At 42.5% G+C, this 24,330-nt stretch overlaps 3 protein-coding genes across 3 annotated transcripts; 2 read left to right on the plus strand and 1 right to left on the minus strand.

Moving 5' to 3' along the window:
- The first annotated feature begins 31 nt into the window (after positions 1–31).
- Positions 32–3,562, plus strand: LOC109482755 (N-acetylglucosaminyl-phosphatidylinositol de-N-acetylase-like). Its single transcript, XM_019785589.1, has 6 exons — positions 32–376; positions 858–957; positions 1,354–1,444; positions 1,824–1,923; positions 2,100–2,233; positions 2,765–3,562. Exons 1-6 carry the CDS (start codon positions 142–144, stop codon positions 2,867–2,869), a joined length of 765 nt encoding a protein of 254 aa, XP_019641148.1. The 5' UTR covers positions 32–141; the 3' UTR covers positions 2,870–3,562.
- Positions 3,563–5,066: 1,504 nt separating this feature from the next.
- Positions 5,067–9,276, minus strand: LOC109482754 (carbohydrate deacetylase-like). Its single transcript, XM_019785588.1, has 5 exons — positions 9,142–9,276; positions 8,340–8,522; positions 6,961–7,060; positions 6,016–6,193; positions 5,067–5,414 (listed from the first exon to the last, which is right to left on the minus strand). Exons 1-5 carry the CDS (start codon positions 9,268–9,270, stop codon positions 5,099–5,101), a joined length of 906 nt encoding a protein of 301 aa, XP_019641147.1. The 5' UTR covers positions 9,271–9,276; the 3' UTR covers positions 5,067–5,098.
- Positions 9,277–10,250: 974 nt separating this feature from the next.
- Positions 10,251–24,213, plus strand: LOC109482704 (GPI transamidase component PIG-S-like). The gene is made up of 13 exons (XM_019785522.1): positions 10,251–10,364; positions 11,554–11,693; positions 12,483–12,582; positions 14,557–14,655; positions 15,125–15,262; positions 15,776–15,885; positions 16,732–16,920; positions 17,345–17,459; positions 17,945–18,034; positions 19,726–19,958; positions 20,982–21,213; positions 21,911–22,040; positions 23,062–24,213. The coding sequence occupies exons 1-13, from the start codon at positions 10,310–10,312 to the stop codon at positions 23,234–23,236; spliced, it is 1,806 nt and encodes a 601-aa protein (XP_019641081.1). The 5' UTR covers positions 10,251–10,309; the 3' UTR covers positions 23,237–24,213.
- Positions 24,214–24,330: the final 117 nt, after the last annotated feature.

A 24,330-nucleotide genomic window follows, 5' to 3' on the forward strand; every position in this document is an offset into this window, starting at 1 on the left:
AGCTTCACCTTTGACCTCTGCTGTATTTTACGACAGTTCTGAAAAAAAAACATGGTGGCTTCCGGTTTCACTTTTTCAAGGTTTCGAGCCTAAAATAAGTTTTAATCATTTATTTGTGCCGGAATTTTGCTTTCAAGAAGCATGGTTGTGTCGCTGATCGTTGGGTGCGTCCTCGGTCTTGCTGTAGTGCTGTACCTCTACCTGTGGGTTCGCCGGCCGTTCGAGAATTTTGCTTCGGCGGCAGAGCGAGCTGGGTGCCGAGCGAGAGTGCTGGTCGTGACGGCGCATCCAGACGACGAGTGCATGTTCTTCGGGCCCACCGTCCTTGAGACGCTACGGCTTGGGCACCACGTCTTCCTGCTGTGCCTCTCCACGGGTGGGCCCGGGTTTTACACCGCAGATCGTGTCTGGAAATAATTTTAAACACTGAAGGGAAAATTCATGTCCCGGAATGATTGGGGGAGGGGGGCATTCTGTGTGCCTATAGGGTTCACAGACACACACACATGTACAGACACACACACACACACACAGGGGTACACATACACATACACACACAGACACATACACTCACACACATGCACACACACACACACACACACACACACACACACAGGGGTACACAGACACATACACATACACATACACACACAGACACATACACTCACACACACACACACACACATACACACACAGACACATACACACACACACACACACACACACAGAACACACAGATTTAATATGCAGAGATTGTCAACACTGTATGTTGACAACAAGATGTACATCGATGTAAGAAAATACAGCAGTGACATAATGCACCTTCCAAATGTGCATTGGGTTTCTGTTGTTGCTAGGTAACTTTGAGAAGAAGGGCGACACCCGGCTACGTGAGCTGTATCAGAGTGCAGCGATCCTCGGTGTTCCAGCGGAAAATGTCACCATTGTGGATGATCCGTAAGTCATGTCTCTGAATATCAGCATTATCAACCAAGAATTGAGGTGTTCCATAACTATGGTAGAGTGGAACTTGTGGCCACCGTGCACAATATGGGGCATCATCACTAGCAAAATTAGCTTTAAAACAACTCCTGCAATTAAATGTTTAAAAATTGGGTGTAACAGGCCGTTCTAGCTGTCGTTTTGCTGCGTGCCTGCGAAGCTGGTGTGTTACGCTGAAGGACGGTTATACCAGATACAGAAACAAAGTCAGACCTGCTAGGCTTGAAACACAGTATAACCTCCATATATGTTGATGTTTCACACACACATTGAAGTATAGCACATGCATGCAGGTAGATGTTATTAATGAAACATAAGTTATTATAACCTGAGCCACCATTTCTGTTTCAGTGATCTTCCTGACGATATGAACAAAGCCTGGGATACCAAACTGGTTGCACAGAAGATAATGGAGCATGTCATCAAGACATCTGCAAACGTGGTAAGTTTGTCTTTGTAGTAGGTACTTAGTCTTCACAAATACTAATATGTCTGAACAAGACATCTGTGAATGTGGTAAGTTTTTCTTCATGGAAGGGCCAACAATTTTGCAAATGTGGTTTGTTTTACAAAAAGGTCAACAATAACGTTTCATTGATCTGTGAACACTGTAAGTTGGTTCTCACAAATCCTCCTTGTTGACTGTAGTCTGGGTACCATCCGGATTTTCGGTCCGGAACGCTTGAAAAAATCACAATTGGGACTGCGGGATACCATCCACAAAAATGGGTACCATCCGCAAAAATGCGGATGGTACCCAGGCAAGGTTGATTGATCCAGAATTTCTAAATCAAAACCTCTTCTGCCCCCCCCCACGTCAGGTCATAACCTTTGACCCCTACGGAGTCAGCAGTCACAAGAACCACAGCAGCCTGTACCACGGGGTCAATGACCTGGTGAGCAGAGGACACCTGCCAGAGAGTATGCTAGACTTCATTTACTTCTTTTTTAGCTTTATTGTAAAGAAAGATATTTTGTAGAGTAGCTACTGTATATGAAGTGTGGATCCAAACAAATTCAACCCAACATGTTTCTAATATTGTGCTTAGATACAGTGTCGAAACAACTTGTTTTAATACCTTTCTTGACACCCTCAGATATACTGGTCTACGCACTGGAAAGTGTCAGCCTGTTGAGAAAGTACACCTCGTTCCTAGATGTCCTACCCAGCACCCTCAGCTCTGCTAGTACCCTGTTCCTGTCCGGATACCCAGCAGTATTGAAGGCCCAGGTGAGATACTAGAATAGAGAAACCCTCAGAATATTCTGTTTGGATTTTCTGAAGTGCTTATTCTGCACATCATTTCATGTCTTCCATTGCACTGCAACAACCAATCAGCACCAAGGATAGCACATGTAGGCCAATAGAAACTTACAAAACATCCTTGGAGCCAATCAGCACCAAGACTAGCACCTGTAGACCAATAGAAACTTACAAAACATCCTTGGAGCCAATCAGCACCAAGGCTAGCACCTGTAGACCAATAGGAACTTACAAAACATCCTTGGAGCCAATCAGCACCAAGGCTAGCACCTGTAGACCAATAGGAACTTACAAACCATCCTTGGAGCCAATCAGCACCAAGGCTAGCTTACTGTATTTATGTTATATTGTGTATGTTTAATCTTTGTATTGTTTGGCACCCGAAATCAGCCATGCTGCCTGGGTGGCCAATGTATTGTCTTGTTACAATTGAATTAAAATAAAATAGCAGTTTGTCTTCGGACCAATGTACTAACACTGTTCACCCCTTCCCCACAGCGTGCAATGTGTGCCCACCGGTCGCAGCTGGTCTGGTTCAGATGGTTGTACATCGCCTTCTCAAGATACATGGTCATCAACACCCTCAGGCCTCTGGGCAGATAGTACCGGTCCAAACTGGTTTGGGCCAGATTAAACTGGCTCTGCTGGTGGTACACAAGTCCAAACTGGTTTCAACCAGAATAAACTTGTTCCGATGGTTGTACATCTCCAGATACATGGTCATCAACACCCTCAGGCCTCTGGGCAGATAGTACCGGTCCAAACTGGTTTCAACCAGATTGAACTGGTCTGCTGGTGGTACACAAGTCCAAACTGGTTTCAACCAGAATAAACTGGTTCCGATGGTTGTTTATCTCCAGATACATGGTCATCAACACCCTCAGGCCTCTGGTCAGATAGTACCGGTCCAAACTGGTTTCAACCAGATCAAACTGGTTCTGCTGGTTGTACATTACCTCAGGCCTCTGGTCAGATAGTACCAGTCCAAACTAGTTTCAACCAGATTAGACTGGTTCCAACAGGACAAATCGTACCAGTTCAAACCGGTTTTAAGTGTAGTACTAGTTTTAGGCAGGAAATTATGGACACTCAGGGCCAAATGGTACTAGTGAAGACCAGTTTATTTTATTGGAGAAAGAAAAGACATTGACACATTTGTCTATAAGTTATAGATCTCTTTGATGCAGTATTGTACATATAATTTATACAGAAACAGAAGAATGTGTACTAACTATATAAGAGTGGAGTGCAATAAAAATAAATGCTAACCAAGGCCATGCCAATTTGATTGTTGGTTCTAGGATTTTTGCAGAAAAAAGTGAGTACACTGAGTGAGTGAGTGAGTGGGTGAGTGTGAGTGAGTGAGTGGGTGAGTGAGTGAGTGAGTGAGTGAGTGAGTGAGTGAGTGAGTGACAAAATATACACAGGCTTTAGCACTCTATGATAGCCCCAAATGCTATGATAGGAGCCATAAAATCTGCATTTTTTGTGCTTTACATTCATTTGACAATTCCTAGCTATTAAAACAACAAACTGCAATATCGACAATTCTCTTGGGATTTAAAACTCAAATTATTTAGTAACTCTTAAAATCTCATTGACAAATGCTTAACATTTCAAAACCATGAAATGGATTGTATACCATTTACCAATAACAATTACATTTGTACTACTTAATCGACCTTAAAAATGCTTGCTTAAAATTATACTACTTTTAAACTAGTAAGAACTTCATATGTTGGCACTGATAAAATACCTCTAGATACACTGTATGTTTGTAACTGTGTGCTTATAAACAAATTAATATCAGAACCATAATGTTATATATTAAATAGTGCTGCAAATATGCACACATATGCTTCAGGTCTTCTCTTAAAATATACTGGTAAAGATTCTGTTTTAAAAGTCCTCTGACTTGGAACACTGCATGAACTATATACCTACACAGTAGAAAAATACTCAGAAACTAGTCACTGTGTAAAATATCTGTACCTGTATAGCCGGTATAACCGCCCTTCGGCATAACACACTAGCTTCTGGTCTAAGAACTTCTATATCTCTTCTATATCTATTTCATATCTAAGAACATATCATAAATACTTATTTTGTCCATCCTGGTACAATAAAATATTTGTAAAAATATTGAGAATTTCGTCTTGACAAAATTGCACTAAAAATGCAGTGGCACTATCCATGACCATTGCACATATTGAATTGAATAACTGTTACAATTAATTATACAATACAAGATACAAAATACTTCATGCAACTGGGAAAATTCTCTGAGGATGTATCAATGTACCCTGGTATCTGAATTCAATACTTATAGTGTACTATGAAAAATAGTAATATTTGCACAGTATTTCTGGAAAAAGTGTGGCATCCTCTCCTGAGAGAGCAAGACGGCAGAACGTACTGTACCTGCGCGAAACCCGTAATGTATTGTGCATAGCACTTCAGCAGAACGTTTCATATAAGGTTATATTCGGGTACATAATAAAGGTTAGCATCCCGCCTGTAGTTTCAAAAGTTTATGTTGGAAAAGACATCGTCTGCAACAGGCAAATTTCTGTTGACCAAACATCCAATGAAAACCGTGAAAAATCTGGGTTTTGCGCAGGTGCAGTACGTTCTGCCGACGTGCTTTCTGAGTAGAGTAAGTTGAGGTATCTGTATAGCCGGTATAACCATCCTTCGGCGTAACACACCAGCTTCTGTATCTGTATAGCCGGTATAACCACCCTTCGGCGTAACACACCAGCCTCTGTATCTGTATAGCCGGTATAACCGCCCTTCGGCGTAACACACCAGCTTCACAGGCACGCGGCGAAGTTAAAGGTCTGTGAAGGAACTTAGCTCAATCCCTTCCTCCTTGTAAAATGTCTTGAGACGTTCGTCGCCGAGGACCGTCATCTCGTGGTGACGGTCATGTGACAACGAGAACTCGTCCGGGCCCTGGCCGCACCCGCCGCATCCCAGCATGCTCGGGTACCCAGGATGCACCATGATCTCGCAGGTCACATGACTCCTACCGGGCGACGAGGCTTCCTGATTGGCTGATTTGTAGGCAGCGCGTAGCGAATCGCAGACGCGCTGGACAGACATGTCTGACCCCATGGTTGCCAGGCCGACAAATGAGTCAGTCAACCTGTAACACGCAAGGGAATAACACTGAATTTCATCAATATTTCAAGTATTTCAACAATATTTCAAGTATTTCAACAATATTTCAAGTATTTCAACAATATTTCAAGTATTTCAACAATATTTCAAGTATTTCAACAATATTTCAAGTATTTCAACAATATTTCAAGTATTTCAACAATATTTCAAGTATTTCAACAATATTTCAAGTATTTCAACAATATTTCAAGTATTTTTCTAGCAGTAAGAGATGTATGACAGCATCTGTTACAATATTTAGAGCATTACCATAATAAGGTCGGAGAAAAGATTGTTGCTTCTCCTTTACATGGAAGACAGGAATGGTTGTTGTTGTAGACACACTAGTCTAATTTTTGGCAAAAGGGGACTCACTAGAGTAGAAATCATAACACTTGTGGAAGGCGGGAGGGTCCAGGGAGAGTTGGGCTCTGACCATGCAGAATTCATTAATTATGACAATATTTGCATATCCTGACAACATAACAGACTTCCCTCCAGTGACACCGATTAGGAAACTAGCTACTCAGAACTCAGAAAATTTTTGAACCAACAAAATTTTGAAATGACATGTTGTATTAACTCACTTGAGTCCGTTCTGTAAGAAGACTTGTTGGGCGTCTCGGCAGTCCTCCTCCACCTCCTTAAAGAAGTCCTGCTGCGCCTCGCTGACCCAGGGGCACGCCGGGAGGTCACACTGGACAGGTAGCCTGATCCACCCGACACCTGCTGCAGCTGCCGCGGCTGCGAATACATCACGGACACCTGCGAGGGGATGGAATATGCCCGTGAATAGTTTCATCAGGTTGGTAAGACACTGAGTAAAGAGACTCTTTTTACACAACCAAGTCTTTTATTCAGCCGATGTTTCGGTGACCATCTGTCACCTACCTCAGGGCAATTCTGACAGGGAAATGTATCTACAATGTGGTCCCAAACGTACGGGAGTTTGGGACCACATTTAGGAAAGCATCTATAGCAGCGACACCTGTGCTGCAATGCAATGTGAACCAGTCAGAATTGCCTTGAGGAAGGTGACAGACGGTCACCGAAACCTGGGCTGAATAAAAAGACTTGGTTGTGTAAAAAGAGTCTCTTTACTCAGGGCATCAAACTTTTGAATAGGAATACTCCTCTTACTCAATAGAATGAACCATTCCCATTGCCAGAACTACAAATATATGGAAACTCATGATCAGGGTACTTTATGGCGAAGACAGTCCAGGATACAAACTCAGTATTCTCTGTCACTATGGGAGAAGTGGCCTAGAAAGATCATCACACTGGATGTGGAAGGCCCAAACCCTTGTGGTCAACCAAAAGAAGAGGTGGATTGACAACATAAGGGAGGACTTCCACCACCTTATTCTACAGAACATCAACCCACAGGACAGACTGAGGCAAATGGCAGGCTGCCATCAAGCCTCAGTATTGATGTGCAAGCATGTCTAACCCTCAGAACACAGGGAACAAGACAATAAACCGCATAGTGAGTGAGTATTTGTGTGGCGCAAAGACTTAGTATAACCCACCTGGCAGCACATGGACGTGGTTGTGTCCGTCTATGTGTGTCGGCGGTTTTCCCAGCCGGTCTGCAAACCATCTCAGCTGGGCCTCTATCTCCTCCCCAACCTGTCAACACAGACCAACAATTGTCTTATTTCAACATAGCCCACAACATTGTTGCAATCAACACTGACAAACTGGCAGTTTTTTGCAGCCCACACAGGGGAGTAACCGAGGACCTTTGAAATAGTGTTGACTTCACCAGAGAAGCCACATGACAAGCCTCACTGGGTCAGTCTACTGAGGAAGACCAGAGCAACTGGTTCAAAGCTCTAGGTGAGAGAACTTCTTTGTGTTGGATCTTAAGTTTTGAAGTTTATGGTCTACCAGACACATTTGACCCAGTGTTGATGTCACACTTCAGAGAAGCCACGTGACAAGCCTCACTGGGTCAGTCTACTGAGAAAGACCAGAGTGACTGCTCCAGAGCTCCAGATAGATGAGAGAATTTCTTTGTGTTCGATCTAAAGTTTTAACTTTAAACAAGTACAAAAACTACACAGCCAGACCTCTGCGGTGTCTAGGCTTCCACTGTACGCCGTTTTCCTGACGCCGAGTTTTCCGTGGAACCACCCGTTTCTGTCCACCAGAATGGACCCCGCTTACAGACGGTCACTCTGGTCTTCTTCGGTAGACTGACCCAGTGAGGCTTGTCACATTGTCTTCCAGATACCATTTGACCCAGTGTTGACGTCACACTTCAAAGGCGCCACGTGACAATCCTCACTGGGTCAGTCTACTGGGGAAGACCAGAGTGACTGGTCAAAAGCTCTAGGTGAGAGAACTTCTTTGTGTTGGATCTTAAGTTTTAAGGTTAATATGGTCTAGCAGACACCTTTGACCCAGTGTTGATATCACACTTCAGAGAAGCCATGTGACAAGCTTCACTGGGTCAGTCTACTGAGGAAGACCAGAGTGACTGGTTCAAAGCTCCAGTTGAGAGAATTTCTTTGTGTTGGATCTTAAGTTTTAACTTAAGTATAAACAAGTACAAAAACTACACAGCCAGACCTCTGCAGTGTCCAGGCTTCCACTGTAGGCAGTCTTCCTGACGCCCAGTTTTCCCTGGAACGAGCCGTCCCCGTCTACCAGAATGGACCCAACCGCAAACGGTCACTCTGGTCTTCCTCAGTATAGACTGACCCACTGAGGCTTGTCACATAGATACCTTTGACCCAGTGTTGACTTCACACTTCAGAGAAGCCTCATGACAAGCATCACTGCCACTGGGTCAGTCTACTGAGGAAGACCAGAGTGACTGGTTCAGAACTCCAGGTGAGAGATATTCTTTGTGTTGGATCTAAAGTTTAAACTTTAAACAAGTACAAAAACTACACAGCCAGACCTCTGCAGTGTCCAGGCTTCCACTGTAGGCGGTCTTCCTGACACCCAGTTTTCCGTGGAACCACCCGTCCCCATCCACCAGGCTAGACCCGGCTCGCAGACGGTTACTGACCGGTCGCCCCTCTGTCAGATTCAAGTGCAGACCCAGGGGGATGGCGTGGAGCACGGCAAGCTTTATGGCATCCTGCATGGAGGGTACGAGAATTATCGATAGGTATGTAGTTATTTGGGCGACAGATCAAATAGATTTATTAGCTGCACATTATACGACCCCTGACCTAACTTGACCCAGAGGTCATCTGCATATTGTCATCACAAGTAGCGGGCAGTGGGAGCTCACGTCCTCGAGTTCATCTGAACTTTCTACCGCGATACTGTCGTCCAGTCCGTCATTACTACGATCTGAATAGTTCCAACATGCAGTTTTTATAATGGAGCCTTTTGTCAACTGCACGGAGGGCATTTAAAAACCATAGACAGTCTAACTATTCAAATTGTTTTCTTTCTTCTCCTGTCAGAATTGTCAAGTTTTTCTTCATTTCAATACTCAATTACGACATAAGACTTATGTTGCCATGTAGAAATAACCCCCTTTAGGATAATGGTTTGATCCGATGTACGCATGCGTACTGCGCAGTTGGTTTGAGAGAACAAAGAATACACTCAGTCGTCTCTATGCTCTGGCTTCGCGGGTCGTAATTGCGTTGTCATCTGGAATAGGAACTGTGATCTGGAACGAGGATTGGTAGGGTAACACTTAGTAAAAGATGAGCTCAGCTGACGTGCCATGCCTGATACATTACCTCTGCAGCGTCGGTGTTGGCCATCAGTGAAGCAGTCGTGACGTCACCATGGAGATAGCTCTCCACGATGCCGCGGTTACGCTCGGGACAGTAGCCGAAGTCGTCCGCGTTGACGACCAGCTTCTTCATGTCTCCTTAAGACACTACTTAAGAAAGGAAAAGTACATGTATAAGATGCATCATTTCACAACACCTTAGTGCAATGAAATGTCGAGAAAACAGTAACTGAATATATTTTGAAAACTGTCAAAGATTTTTAAATCTATGTACTTGACAAATTGTTTTCTTGTATATCTCATTACCTAGATGTCTATCCAAATACAATACAGTACCAAATGGACAGTGGATTCAAGATGTAAACACAATATGTTACATGTGCCATCAATTGACTTGCCACCATATGTTGGCCAAGAACAAAATATTCTTTGAGCCTAGACTAGCTATCTATCTTGACTACCAAACGTTTCTGGCAGCACCCTGAATCTATTAGTCTAAGTCTCGAGTCTTGACTGATCGACAGATGAAGGCTACGTCACGACTACAAACTCTCTTGAAATAGAGTTGTTTGAATGTGCTTTAGACGATCAATATCATATACTAGTACCCAGCTGCGGCTTAAGTTTAGTGAGCCTTAAGTTTACGTAACATCGGTCAATATAGTCTAACGTTACCTAACACAAGCAGGACTTACATAAACAGTTCACACAAAAAATACACTCACTTAGAGTACACAACTTGTAAAGTTACGCAAAAACGTATCATTCTAGTTTACTCAATTATTGGAGAAGACGTCCCAAACTTACCTGACGACTTCAGCCTTCTGTCCAGTCCTTCACAGACACGTAACGTCCCAAGTCAACAAATACCGGCAGAACGCGACCCAAGCAAACACAGGATGTGCATATTTGTCCACCGGCAGTGTCGGAATGTTATGATTATAATCGTTATATAAAGAAGAAAATAAAAGATATGGTCATAATCTTGACCACAAACATTTGTTAAAACAATCCATTCTACAATATACCGTAAAGTTTCCCCGTTGCTTCATAATTTATGTTTTTCTTTGCGAAGACCACTAAAAAGCCGCCTGCATCTGTCACACTGACTGAACCCGGAAGTGCCCACGCGTCGTCTGCAGGGGTGAAGGGTCAGGGGTCAGGTCACCAACATGGCGGCGTCTGGACCAAAACGGGAGTCGCGGAAGACTTTGCAAGAAGAAGAAGGTAAAAACTGGGCGAATTCGTCTCATTTCTGCGTATTTTTTTGGCTGCTTTCATGTAGAAGGTTTCCATGGTCAGTTTGAGTTTTCCAGAACGCTAAGCAGACTACGAATGTTCTGTAAAAATGGCCAACAGTTGAGAACGCGTAAAACGTTTGGTATCAATTAACTGAGTGCACTGGCCACGTCACTTGGTGCTATTTATTCTTCTGAATCTGATGACAGAAAGTTTCCTTACGTCTGTCTAAAAGCTTTTCTAGGAAGCCATTTCTTTTGTGTGCTCCTAGGAGCATACTCTTCTTTTTTTGGGGGGGGGGTCTACTGCCATATACTTTATTTTCAAACAGACCAGAGACAAAGAATTCTTTGTTAAGTTGGACCAATATTTATACGGAACTGGTTGACTGTTTCGACTTCAAACCTCCTTGTTGTGATTAACAATTTGCAGTCTACAAACCAGTCCTGTAACCTCCTTGTACAAGCATAGCTCATTGAGTTGCCATATCTCCTGCTTAGCATTCAAAACCATGAAGTGTAATGTACAGAAGTGTATCTCTTGTACTACTAACAGTTGATAACGGTGGAAGCTAGTTCATTCAAGTGTTTAAAGTGTGCTTTGAAAATGAAAAGTCTGGTGTTTTCACGGTAGAATAAAAGCACACAATGATTTTTAGCCATGTCCACTTCATGGCAGTTACATTCCAAGGTCTGTATGAATAGAAATATATGAATTATTAATGACGTCAAATCGTCTGGTCACATTTTCCCAAGAGATGTGCTTACAATAGACAAACTGTAGTTCCTTGGGCCTAGGTAAAAAATGTTGTGTTTCCTGTTTCCTGACCGACCCTAGAAAAAACTGTGGACCCTACCCTTTTTTGGGGTGCACCCCTGCAAGGGACATAAATTTTTCAAGCTGATCAACCTTTTCTAGCTAGCTCCATGACATTGCCATCGGGCATTGTTAAAAGTGACGGCCTCCATGTTATGTGGCCACAGTTTTGCCAATGCAACATTGTAAGGTTGTTAACATGCACTTTTGTATATGCCATGGGTTTAGTTACGGACTTATGAGACCGGAACTGAACCAAAATCAGTAATTGTGGGTTTAGGTACACAGCACTAGCGGTGTTTTTTTTTTTAATGTGCTTAAGGTGTGGTTCTCCTCAAATACCATGTTGTTGTTTCCGCAGAGACAGCCACCCAGGTATATGCGACCCTCGGGGTGGCTCTGGTTGTCGTGGTGATCGGCGTTCCTCTCTGGTGGAAAACTACAGAAGTGTACAGGGCCACACTGCCATATGCTGATATAGGACAGCTGAAGGATGCACAGGTATGTGTGTGTTATATGTATGTCACTGTACATATATACTCATAATCATATGATATATTGTATATACATATGAATATCCAAGCACTTTTGGAAAACTACCAAAGTGTACAGGGCCACGCTGCCATACGCTGATATACACATTGTAGGGCAGCTGAAGGATGCTCAGGTATATATATATATGTGTATGCATATACTCACAAGATAAGAAATATAATATTATCTGAATACTTTTGGAAAACTACAGAAGTGTACAGGGCCACACTGCCATACACTGACATAGGGCAGCTGAAGGATGCTCAGGTAATGTTATTGACTTTGCAAAAATAATTTCTTCTTTTTTGTTGTTAAAGAGGTTCATCAGTCACATTTAGATTAACAGTTAGCAGAACATTCCTCGATCAGTGTTTTTGAAAGGTAGCAAAGGAAGTTGGGAGTTGCCCAAGTCCTACTTTCCCCAACTTCGCAAGGAGGCGGTGGAGGCCAGAATACCTGCACAAGTCTCGACCTAGTCTTGTCTTGTCTTGTGTTTTCACACTGTGATCAAGGCTTACAGTGGACATAAAAAACTTTTGGAGGTACATGTTTACTACCTTTCAAAAACAGTCACTGGTCAAGGAATATACTACTAACTGTTGTTCTCTTCCTTTTTTTTGTTTTTGTAAAACATAAACATGCAAGGATAAAGTACATAAAACTGCAAGCCAAATTCATGGTCCCAATCAGTAGGAAGTAGTGAGGTCACAGGTCAAACTTGTTTCAAAAGACTGACTGCCCCCTCCCCATATCAAGGTCACCTACAAGGTCGGGGTGGAGTTTGTCCTGCCTCTGCAGACTCAGCCGCAGGACCTGCTGGACTGGAGGGAACAGGTGGACCAACACCTGGGCACAGGTAAATATAACACCTGGGCACAGGTAAATATAAATTACTACTAAATACAAACTGTATAACACACTGTCAGGTAATCTTATATTCCTGTTGTCCAGATCTCACTTTTCCTGTATGTATGTTACGTTAGTCCTCTTCTGAGCCAGTGTGGCTCTTACCGCAGAAGGTAGCTCTTCCATCTGGCCCGGTCCGCTGCCATCTTTGGTGCCTCGTCAAGAGTGAAACCATGGCTCCGCACTTCTTTGTCGATGGTTCTTCGCCATGTTTCCTTCGGTCGTCCTCTAGGTCTCCTGCCCTGAGGCGTCCATCTTAGAGCTGTTCTGGTGATACTATCTGATGGCATGCGGCATATGTGATCTAAACTGTGTACATGTATGTACATGTATGTACATGTATGTATTATATGTACTATGATACTCAGTATCCATATGTACATGTACATGTAGCCTGGGTCACTATCTGGATTTTCACTCCACAAATCATTTTTTTGAGCGTTGCAGAGGCTAATGTACATGTAACATCATACCCGTATATATACATTTAGCCCCATGGGCATGAACATGCAATAAAGATTTATCTTCATCATCAATTTATATATATATGCATGTCTGTTGCCTTACGAAACCGAGTGGGGAAATGCATACTTACTCTGATGTCCCGATTAAACGTACCGGTACGTTTATTTTTTTCGGCCCGAACGTCCACCCGGTACATTCTTATTAGGGACGGTACGTTTATTAATTTTTGGGAAAAAAATTGTCCGTACGTAACTTACCACACCATCAGCAAGTGGCCGGCGGCCGCAAAATTCGGCAACACGTCACAGATAAATATTTGGTCCATGATAGCGGCATTTCCCATGAATATAATGTATATTATTTATTTTTCGCCTGCTGTCCATTTTTAAGTCCCAAAACGTCTGAAAAAGCAAAAATTTGCCCACAAAACCGAAGGGGAAGGCGAGTAGCTAATATCGACGTATTTAGCACACGGCGGCCGCAAGTCCTTGTCAAAATCGGCAACGCGGCAGAAAAATGCCTGGTCCATTTTAGCGATATTTACCATGAAAAAAACGTATGTGGTTTATTTTCCCTCTGGTGTTAGTTTTTAGGTCCCGAAACCCCTAAAAAAGGAGAAATTTGCCCACAAGACGGACGGCCGACGTGGGGAGGGCGCCTAGCGCCTGAGCAGCATGACCCGTAAAAAGTCAAAGGTCATAGGGCACCCATATTGCGCAATCACCGTAAAAGCGCCGATTTAGCTAATTTTAGGGCGTTTAAAATTGATACAATCACATTATCGATTTTGAAAAAAACAATGAGATGGAAACCAATCAAAATTTTATGCTGAATAATATTTTTTTCTTCTAAAAGTTTTTTTCTTCAGAAGTTTTTCTTCTTCAGAATCCAGACTTTGACCAGTCTAGACAATGTACCATACCAAATAATTATTATGTTGTAATGGATTTTGTTGTAGATATACTCATCAAACCCCTATATTTGTACTTAATTGGGCTTGATTTTCTATCTCTTAAGTTAGTCAGATTTTCAACTCAAGTTGCAGGAGAAGGCTTAGCAAAGTGCATTTCAGAAGTGTAAAATGCAATAGCTTCTCCTATGGATTTCGTATTTCCCCAAAACAAGTACAATATATATATACTCATTAATTAAAGTGATATATACTCACTAATTAAATGTAACTGAAAGATTTGCCCATATAATGGCATTGAAATAAAGAGCACATTTTAGTATCATGGACACACAGTTCACCTGTCAATTTGGTCATTTTCCGGGGGGTACGTTTATTCCGGAGGGTATGTTTATTAGACTTTGACGATTTGTCCGGGGGGTATGTTTATTCCGGGGGGTATGTTTATTAGGGACATGTGAGTAGGCAGCAGAAGTTCACAGAAATTCACAATAATGTATAAAACAAGAAGCTCATTTGTTTCATTTGTTGTTTGTTTGTTGTGACCAGGTACAGCCTACAGTCCCATCTCACCCCACTACGACATCAAGGTGAGAACCACCAACAAGGAAGAACGGACGGTCATCAACCAACAGGGCTCCATGGAAGGTAGGAGCTGCAGTAGCCTGCATCACACTTTTACCAATAATAAGTGTGTTAAGTTTTAACAACCCTTCATCATGCCCCTAGAAGCTTGATGACCAACACCTTTAAGTCAGGAGAAACATCTTAATCCTGTTGATTTGTGAAAAATGTAACAGTAGCCTGCATCACACTTCTACCAGTTATAAGTTAAACAACCCCTCACCATGCCCCTAGGAGAAACAGCTTGATCTTGTTGATGTAAATATTCCAAAATGAACGAACTATTGTCGGTCTGAGAATTGTCTATTTCCAACTGCCTGTTAGTTCTGGGAATGGATCTCATGCAGTTTAAAGATCATAAAGATCAGCACTTTCTTTTTTCCAAGTACCTAGGCCAGTAGCTATAGCTGGACCCTTTGGGTTTGATTGTATGAGGTATTTGATTCCTTGCTAGTTCGTTTCTGAGTTTCCCTCCCCCCCCCCCCCTGCCTAGCCCTAGACCTGCAGCTGACAGAGTTACACCCCCCAGGTGTGGGGAGTTGTACAGTTTACCTGCTGGGAAAGGACAGCAGTCTGGAGGCTCTGGCTTACATCGGACGGCATAGGACTGCCTTCATCAAGTCTTCTGGAGGTGAGGACAATGATTTTGTCTTTGATGCATAATTCTGTTCTTGTCTTGTCTTGTCTTGTCTTGTACAATGATTTGTTGTATACATGTAGATATGCACCCAGGGCCACACTGAAAAGCAGTGTCTGTCACTGACAGTGCTGCCCTGGTAAAAAAAAATGAATAAGCAGATAAATGAGGTTTAGATCTCAGTCTTTGCTCCTTATGTCTGAAATACGTCTAATGTTAGTCATTCATTTCTTGCTTCTAACATGTAAAAAAAATTTTCACAAATTAAAATATTTAATATTATGACAAGAAATTCTGTTTCTTGATTTTATGGGGATTTTTGAAGAGCCACTAACACCAAGTATGACGTTAACCCTGGAACAAGAGGTTATGAGTTTGAATCCCATGACACACATACATACATACATAACGTGTGTTTGTATAAGATTAGCTCAACTGTTGGTTAAGTTCATTTGAGCTAAACACTGGTTCAAGATCACTTTCCCTTTCTTTCCCTTTCACCTGTAGACGTCTCCCGAGATGTGCGGATCTCGGCACACCTGGTTAGGTCCTACTTCGTGAACGACGAGAGACTGAAAACAACTTTCACCTCCGCAACCGGAGCCCAGCATGACAAGGTGGGAGTTTTCAATGGTTGGCACAAGGAGAAAAAAGATACAAACAACATACAAAGCTATCATGAAAGTTCATCTGTGTTGGTAGTTACATGTTTAAAGTTTTGAGGAAGACCATAGTGACTGGTCGAAAGCTCTAGGTGAGAGAATTTTTGTGTTGGATCAAAAGTTTTAACTTTAAACAAAAAACATACAAAGCTGTGGTTTATTTAATTTTGTTTTACACGTTGTTAACATATAGATACTTGATTAAAGTTAAAACTTTCGATCCAACACAAAAAGTTCTCTCACTGATCGAAAGCTCCAGGTGAGAGAAAGTTTTAACTTTAAACACGTAATGTAACTACCAAGACATATGAACTTTCATGATAAAACATAGATACTTGTTGAAAAGGACTAGACAAAGTCTAGCATTGGGAAAAATTAACAGCAACTTTCCTCTACTACTATACAGTGGATTCAAATCACCCTAGAAAGTTATTACTGTTATTACTTCTAAAAATACATGTAATTTCATCATATTGGGATTTTCTTATTCCTCTGTTATTACTCTAATTAACTAGAGACATAATGTTTACCTTTGGACACGGTCTGCTCTGTTAATTCTTACTCAAACACATTCACATACATGTATTACTAGTATATGGGGACAGGAGCAGAGCAGACCATGAAATTGCAACATTATGTAACCCAACATCAGTCACCATGGTGACAGACGTCAACAAATCAAGTCATTGGTCAGGTCAGAGGTCACTGTTTGGAGAAGAAGAAGAGGAGGAAGAAACAGAGCAAAAACATTGTTTCCTCTGGTAAACATAACTAAACTCAGACCCTGATTCTGCCTTGCAGGAGAACATTGCTAAGGAACAGATGCAAGCCTTCAAGACCAACACAGGGTACGAGGTGACCTTTAGCCTGTTGAACCCTGACCCGAGCGTGCTGGACGTCCGCTGGGACATGGAGGCGGCGACGGCCAGCTACCTGAACCCTTTCCTGGACAGGCTGGCCAACATCGCCGAGTTTCAGGTCTTCTCACAGGTGCGTAAACTTTGTTCTTGTGCCTATATGTTCTTTTTCTAGTGTCTGTTTGTGTGTTTGATGTGCATGCTTTCATGGTTATTTCCTCATACATACCAGGCATATCAGGGACACTGACAATGTTTTTTTAATCTCATTTCGTATCTTACAATGTATGATACTATCTTCATTTTGATAGTAATGTTTTGTCTTTTGTGTTTCATGTGAAGTGTCTATGATTATGATTTATTCTGTTTCATAAAACTGACATCTTCCAAATCCCCAAAGATGTACATGTATACCCAGTATATATATAGTACACTGACCTGACAACCTCCAATGAGCCCTCAGGTTCAAATCAGATTTTTAGTGCATGAAATTCCAAGCACCGTTTGACCTGATCTTTAACCCATGGCCTGTCCTTCAACCCTTGACATGTCCCCAGGTGCTGTACTACACTGACCTGTCCGTGCGACCGACCCGTGACGAGCGCACAGCGTCCTACTACCTGACCCCCGACCAGCTGCCACACACCATCAACCCTGTTGAGGCCAAGCTAGGTGAGGGCAAATCTTACTAGAAAAAAATAAGATTTTATGTTGTAGTAATTTCACCTGTGACCTGACCTGTAACCCATGACCTGACCTCTGACCAGCTGCCTCACACCATCAACCCAGTGGAGGCCAAGCTAGGTCAGGACAAATCTTGCTTAAAAAATAGACACCTTTCTTGTGTTGTTGAACATCGAGTGCTAATAAGATTAAGAAAACCACAGAACTACAGGACAGATGCAAATGGCCTGAGCTATCATCAAGCCCCAGCATCAGAGTGCAAGCATGTCTAACCCTTGGTTACGGGGAACAACAGATGATGAATCGGATAGAGAGAATGAGAGAGAGAAGTTCTTCCAGCTCTTAATTCTGCTGTACGTTGAGATAAAAGCCAAAAGTTAAATCACATGAAAAAGTTGTATTTGTTTTTTTTAGTGAAAATTCTTGTGAACTGCTGTGAATGAGTTTGACTGACATTTTGTTGTTTACCCCAGGCTCCCATGTCTCCACGTATCCCAGCGTGCACTTCCTGGTGTACATCCCGGAACGGGGTCATTCTCCTCTCTACATCCACAATGAAGAAGGTCAGTATTTCAGCTTTCACAAATCACAGTCAGAAAGCTCTTGTTGTATGTGGAAATTTTGATCAAGAAATTTTCTGAACTGCAATTTTCCTTGGTTAGCAAAGTTGCATGCTTGCACACAATCTAAGAGAAAGTTACCTCAGCTAACATTTGGGTAGTCTGACTGCAATCTACCACAGTGCAAGACTGATTCTCTTTGCTCAATTCTTTTTCCTTTCATCCCAAGACTCCTACTGTTTTCGTGTTGTGGGTTCTTGTAGGCTATGATCAAAGTACAAAATGCATTAAACATCTTACTTTCTAGACTTAGGGGCTCTCTTCTGGGGGTTTCCGGAAAAGGCTGTGCTGTGCATGTGCATGTGCTGTGCCCCTCTTCAGGGCCCCAAGCCATCACATGTTAAAGGGGCATTATATGACTTTTTGACAATACAAAAAGTATATTTTCCATTCTTTTCTTTACATAGTACGTTGACTTAACCCTTTAGTGTTCCAGAATAATACGCAGCAACAAAAATACAACATCCTTGCTCCTTATGAGCTTACAAAACTGTGAATGATCTTCTATTCAAACCTCTGGCCACACCGCACATACATGTATGGTTAGTCTCCTGCAGGTAAGCTGGACCCTCTATGGCCGGCCAACTCCTCTGGCCAATGATGTTCCCCTTAGCCAATTTCTACTATTCATTCAGCCTGCAAAGGAGTCTGGTGGAGACTAACATATGGTATTGTCCACATATGGTACATGTACCTCCCAGTGGGGCGTCAGTTGACAGCTTTGTACAAATTTCTGAAAGACCTCATCATTTACCAGATTTTTTATCTCTTTTGAAGGGATAATGGCACAGTTTATTGATACCCAATAAGATACACTAAGTTGATAATCATATTCCGCTTCATGTCAAAGATATGAGTGTTTCCAATTAAGAAGTCAATCTTGTGACATGTGCTCCTGTCTATCTATCCTGTCATGCCCGACCAATTAGCCACACTAGGGGGGCCAACCACTGCCTGTTGTTGTTGTTGTTGTCCTGAGCAAACCGGTGGCACCGGGAACTGAACAAGAACTGTTTGAACGCACAAAATATACGTCAGAAATGTGAAATAATGACACAAATGTGTTAAAAAGTGATAGTAACTGTTGATAACACCGAAATTTAGCATAATTAGAATATTTTAAAATTTTTGCGTAAAAAGTTTCATAATGCAGCTTTAACATGTGATGGCTTGGGGCCCTGCAGAGGGGCACAGCACATGCACAGCACAGCCTTTTCCGGAAACCCCTCTTCTGGGGGCAGCGGCCAGTCTCTGTACATTCTCCCAGTTTTCAATTCACTAAAAAAAGTCTAAATTGAATATCAGATGCTTATTTCTTGGCCAGTTTAACTACCCTTCGGCGTAACACACCAGCTAGGACCTGCATGGGATTCGAACCCAGAACCGTTCCATTCCAAGTCAATGACCACATTGTTAGACCACCTTTCCCTGCTGAAACCCCTCACAGATGCCTTGTTCTCGCTCTCCTGTCCAGGCCTGGAGTCGGAAACCAGCGCCTTCTGCAGCCCTTGTTGTTGTAGGATGAAGATCATGAACGTCAAAACTCTTTTCGATAAGCGTGTGTCCGATAAGTGTGTTGGCAAAATGTATTTTCGTCACTGACTCACTGATATTTCTTTTCTTTTCCTGTCCAGGCCTGGAGTCGGAGACCAACGCCTTCTTCAGTCCTCGCTGGGGCGGCATGAAGATCGTGAACGTCGACTCGCCGCCGAAGAACGCGTCCCTCCCGCTGGCCGTAACCCTTGACCTTCTCCCGGTCATGGAGACGTTCCTCTCGCACCTGCGGCTGTTGCTAGGCGTGGCCCAACTCCCCGCCGACCCGTCGATCGTGGTGGAACCAGCAGACAACGCCGCCATCACCGACTGGGTGGGTTTTATGGCGTAGCATATGGTGCCCCCAAAATATGCCTAATATGCGTCGATGAAGGTTAGCTATCCAGGTAATGTGTTGACAGCCACTCCACGGAGTAGGGCGAGTCCAATGGTGTTAGTTCTTAGTCCTTTTGTTGACGTTGACGCTCCTTCCTGGCCATCCTTTTTGCCTCCACGGCGGCAACTCTCTCGCTTTCAAAGGTTGAGACAGCCGTAATACGATATGCCAAAAAGCAGTTACTCAAGCAACTGGATATGTATTTTGGAAATGGTCAGCCGTTCCTGTTGCTAGGCGTGGCCCAGCTGCCCGCCGACACCATTGTGGTGGAGCCGGCAGACAACACCGCCATCACGGACTGGGTGGGTTTTATGGCGTAGCATATGGTGCCCCAAAAATACATGTATGCCTAATATGCGTCGATGAAGGTTAGCTATCCAGGTAATACGTAATACGATATGCCAAAAAGCAGTTACTCATTGACAAGCAACTGAAACCGGCAGACAACACTGCCATCACTGACTGGGTGGGCTTCATGGCATAGAATGTTATTTCTGAAAAATATACATAAGATGTCCTGAAAACAAAGCTCGAAAGCTTGCCCATTTTGCCAGTTTCTTCTTCTTCAAACAAATAAGGCCAATGTCCTCATAGGCTGTCCCCATGGTAACTGGTGCTGTAGCAGACACCCTGTGGTGTTGGATCACATTATGTAGCAAGTGGTAGGACAGAGTTGGAGGGGCTGGTCACCACATATCTGAATGTGTTTGAGGAGGAATTAACAGAGCAGAGTTGCTTGATAGGCCAGACCATGTGAATGTTAACATTATGTATTTGCTTTGCTAATGTTACCTTTAGTTTCTAGTTATCAATTCATTTGTTTATTCATTTTTCATTCATTCATTCCCTCACTCCTTCAGGAATATGACCACCTGCTGCAGGTACGGACTGTAGAGAACGCCAGATGTTCTTCCATTCATACATTCACTCACTCACTCACTCATTCACTCCTCCCTTCAGGAATATGACCACCTGCTGCGGGTGCGGACCGTCGAGAACGTTGCCACGGCAACGGCCACGCTGGCGTCGCTCTCGCAGCTGCTCGGAGAAATTGGGAACATCGTGATCAACGACGACATCGCCCGGCAGGTCTACCTGGCCGTGGACGCCATCAGGGAGGCACAGCACCACCTGGGGGCAGGCGAGCTAACTGCAGCCTTCCAGGCCTCCAAGGCAGCCATACTTTCCTCAGGTAAGGAAGCAGTTTTGAAACAATGGACCTATACCATTATTACGTCACAGTTTGTTTACCGCAATGAATGCCGGTCAATCGACATTTATATTTTACAGGTGTGCGTAGCGCAGTGTGTGTTTGTGTAGCGTTAGCCTAATATAAGGCTTTTAATACAGTTACTGTACTACTTTCGTCTAATGTCACAACAATTAGGTCACCCATGTGGCATGTAATGCTGTGTCAACACAACTAGACGCAGCAAAAATCAGACATACCTTACTTTGAAAACTTTGAAATGATCTTGATTCTTTAACTGACCGTTCTAGAATGTTCTTTAGAACAGGTAAACAAACTGTGACGTAATAATGGTATAGGTCCATTGTACAATGAATTTTAGGAATACAGAGTAGAATGTACTAGAATGACTTTACACAGGTGAGAAAATACAAATTTGAAACTCCGATCAGCTTTCCAGCCTCCAAAGCAGCCATACTTTCCTCAGGTAAGGAAACAAATTTGAAACACGTTTGAAGAAAAAATTTGTTGGGTGTATTTTAGGATCACAGAGTACAATCTACTACTTTGTACAGGTGGGAAAATACAAATTTGAAACTCTGGCAAAATATAGTTTTTAAGGGCCTCTTAGCTTAACAGATTGTACAACAAGAAAGGACAACTATTCTGAATTTTGTCAAAATCATCCTTTTTTTTACAGAAAAGGCTTTTTTCGACCCGTCCTTGCTGGAGCTCCTGTACTTCCCGGAGGACCAGAAGTTTGCGATCTACATCCCCCTGTTCCTGCCCATGAGTGTTCCTGTCCTCATGTCTGTGTTTCAAGCTTACAGGTAAGTACTAGGTATTAGGTACTACTAAGTACCTAATACCAGCCCAGAAGAGAACAAGAAATAGCCACGCATTCAAGTACCAGAGTTATCAACCAAGGATTGAGGTGTTCAAGAATTCATTCTTTCCTAGAACTATCGCAGAGTGGAACTCACTGTCACCAAGTACAGTAGGGGCATTGTCAATAGATAGCTTTAAACAATGTCTAGAGCTAGAAGTTCAAGGGTTAGGTGTAACAAGTCGATCGGTGTAATATAGCCAGCTGCCGCCGCGCCGCGTGCCTGCGAAGCTGGTGTGTTACGCCGAAAGGCGGTTATACCGGCTATACAGATACAGATACAGATACAGGTGAGACACACACACGCACACACTCTTACCATAACCATCTACATCCCCCTGTTCCTGCCCATGAGTGTTCCTTTGCTCATGTCTGTGTTCCAAGCCTACAGGTGAGAGACATACAAGCACACAAACACACACACACACAGACACACTTACACACACACGCTTACACACACACGCTTACACACACACAGACACACTTACACACACAGACACACACACACACAGACACACACACATGCACACACAGGTATAAGGCACACAGGTATAAGGCACACACACACACACACACACACACACACACACACACACACAGGTATAAGAGATATACAATGTAAATACATACACACATACCATAACCATCTACATCCCCCTGTTCCTGCCCATGAGTGTTCCTGTGCTCATGTCTGTGTTTCAAGCCTACAGGTGAGACATTCCCCAAGACACACACACACACACACAGCTCACAGGTTGTGCAGGTATAAATTATGCTCCTTAGTATTTAACCTGAAAGATTTTTTCAGTCACTCACAATTTAGCTTAGTGCCTGTTGTTCCCCAACTTTTGATGGGGCCAAAGCTGTTAAATGTTGATTCAAATAATCATGACGAGAAGCATAGAATAGGTGACTTTGCTTATTTTTATCAATTTGGTAAAAACTTTTTCTTTCTTTTCCATCAGGTGGTACAAAAAACAGCAAAACCAGACAAAGGAAGAGGGGAAACCCACCAAGAAGGAAGGGAAAGAAGGAATGAAAGAATCGAAAAAAGATGAAACGGGACAAGAGGATGACAACAGTAGTGCTGAAAAGAAGAAATCTCCAAAGGGAAAGAAGCAGTCGAGAAAGGAAAGATGATAAAAAAACCTTGTCTAGTTTGTTTATTATTTTGTTTACTTCAGCATTTTGTTACTGTTCACGTTTTAACTTTTTCTACATCTCCAAAGATTGCCTGTCCAGAAATCTTCAGTTATTTTTCTATGAGAGTCGTGAGGAATTCATTTGTGAGTTATCTTTGTCCTTAGTGCTGAAACTTGGCTGTTATTAACTAATAGTATTTATCCTTAAATATTACGTTCCACTTTTTATGAATGCTTTTCAGGGATCTAGAGTACAGGTACTGAATAAGATTTCCACCTGTGGAGTGTACACACTCTTATTTCAGCCCCTATTAGGGGGGAAAAAGGAAGTTCTGGTCCCTTCCAAGTTTGTTTATGTTTATGTTCCAACTTTTATGTTTATCAGAAAACTGTGGACAAGAGAGAATAGTTTTATACTAACAAATTTTTTTTTGCATTTGCATGAGATTCATGGTCTGCACAAAATTTCATTCAAGCGGTCAAGTTCACAGATATTTGCACAAGATTGTTGCAAGGTGATGTAGGCCTGTTGTCAGGCTGCAAGGAGTCTCTTAGATGATAGAAAAAATAATCAGATACAAAATGCAACATGGTGATTCTGCAACAGCTGTATATTGTAGCAATATCATATCAACACAAGGCATACATTTCCATGAAGTAAATGCTTGATGCACACTTTTAAAAACATTTGTGGTGTTAAACTGCAGGCTATAAGCCATTGTTATAAGAAAGTCATCGTATGTAAATTCATAGCAGCATGATATGAAACATGAAAACGCTTTTTTTATCTTAATATACATGACTACTTGTAAGTTTCTCAGCTAGTGTATGCTAGCATGAGACTTAGCTTAATGTAACTGTAGATATTTGAAGTTGGCTTTGTACAATAAGGATCGCATTATGATTGCAAAAGGATCTAAGGTCTAATAACTAAGCTCTTGAAGTCGGTAACCGGAGAAATAAACATTCCTTTGTACAATGACAAACAAAAACCCTTCATTTTGGGCAATTTTGTCATTTGGGACATTGGTTTGGGTACTTAAAGAATACATTTGTACAAAATAATGCAATAAAGCATTCACTATGCATAAG

Source organism: Branchiostoma belcheri, unplaced genomic scaffold (genome assembly GCF_001625305.1).
Source record: "Branchiostoma belcheri isolate BF01 breed outbred unplaced genomic scaffold, Haploidv18h27 scaffold60, whole genome shotgun sequence".
NCBI lineage: Eukaryota > Metazoa > Chordata > Leptocardii > Amphioxiformes > Branchiostomatidae > Branchiostoma > Branchiostoma belcheri.

Bases quoted from the DNA above. Each gene is read 5' to 3' on its own strand.
- LOC109482755 (XM_019785589.1), top strand. From the start codon at position 142: ATGGTTGTGTCGCTGATCGTTGGGTGCGTCCTCGGTCTTGCTGTAGTG. The intron at 958-1,353 runs GTAAGTCATGTC...TTTCTGTTTCAG, and splicing joins GTCACCATTGTGGATGATCC to TGATCTTCCTGACGATATGA. The intron at 1,924-2,099 runs GTATGCTAGACT...TGACACCCTCAG, and splicing joins CAGAGGACACCTGCCAGAGA to ATATACTGGTCTACGCACTG.
- LOC109482704 (XM_019785522.1), top strand. From the start codon at position 10,310: ATGGCGGCGTCTGGACCAAAACGGGAGTCGCGGAAGACTTTGCAAGAA. The intron at 11,694-12,482 runs GTATGTGTGTGT...CCCCATATCAAG, and splicing joins GACAGCTGAAGGATGCACAG to GTCACCTACAAGGTCGGGGT. The intron at 16,921-17,344 runs GTGCGTAAACTT...ACATGTCCCCAG, and splicing joins AGTTTCAGGTCTTCTCACAG to GTGCTGTACTACACTGACCT.
- LOC109482754 (XM_019785588.1), bottom strand. From the start codon at position 9,270: ATGAAGAAGCTGGTCGTCAACGCGGACGACTTCGGCTACTGTCCCGAG. The intron at 6,194-6,960 runs GTGGGTTATACT...ATCCCCTCGCAG, and splicing joins CCACGTCCATGTGCTGCCAG to GTGTCCGTGATGTATTCGCA. The intron at 5,415-6,015 runs GTGAGTTAATAC...TGCGTGTTACAG, and splicing joins TTCTTACAGAACGGACTCAA to GTTGACTGACTCATTTGTCG.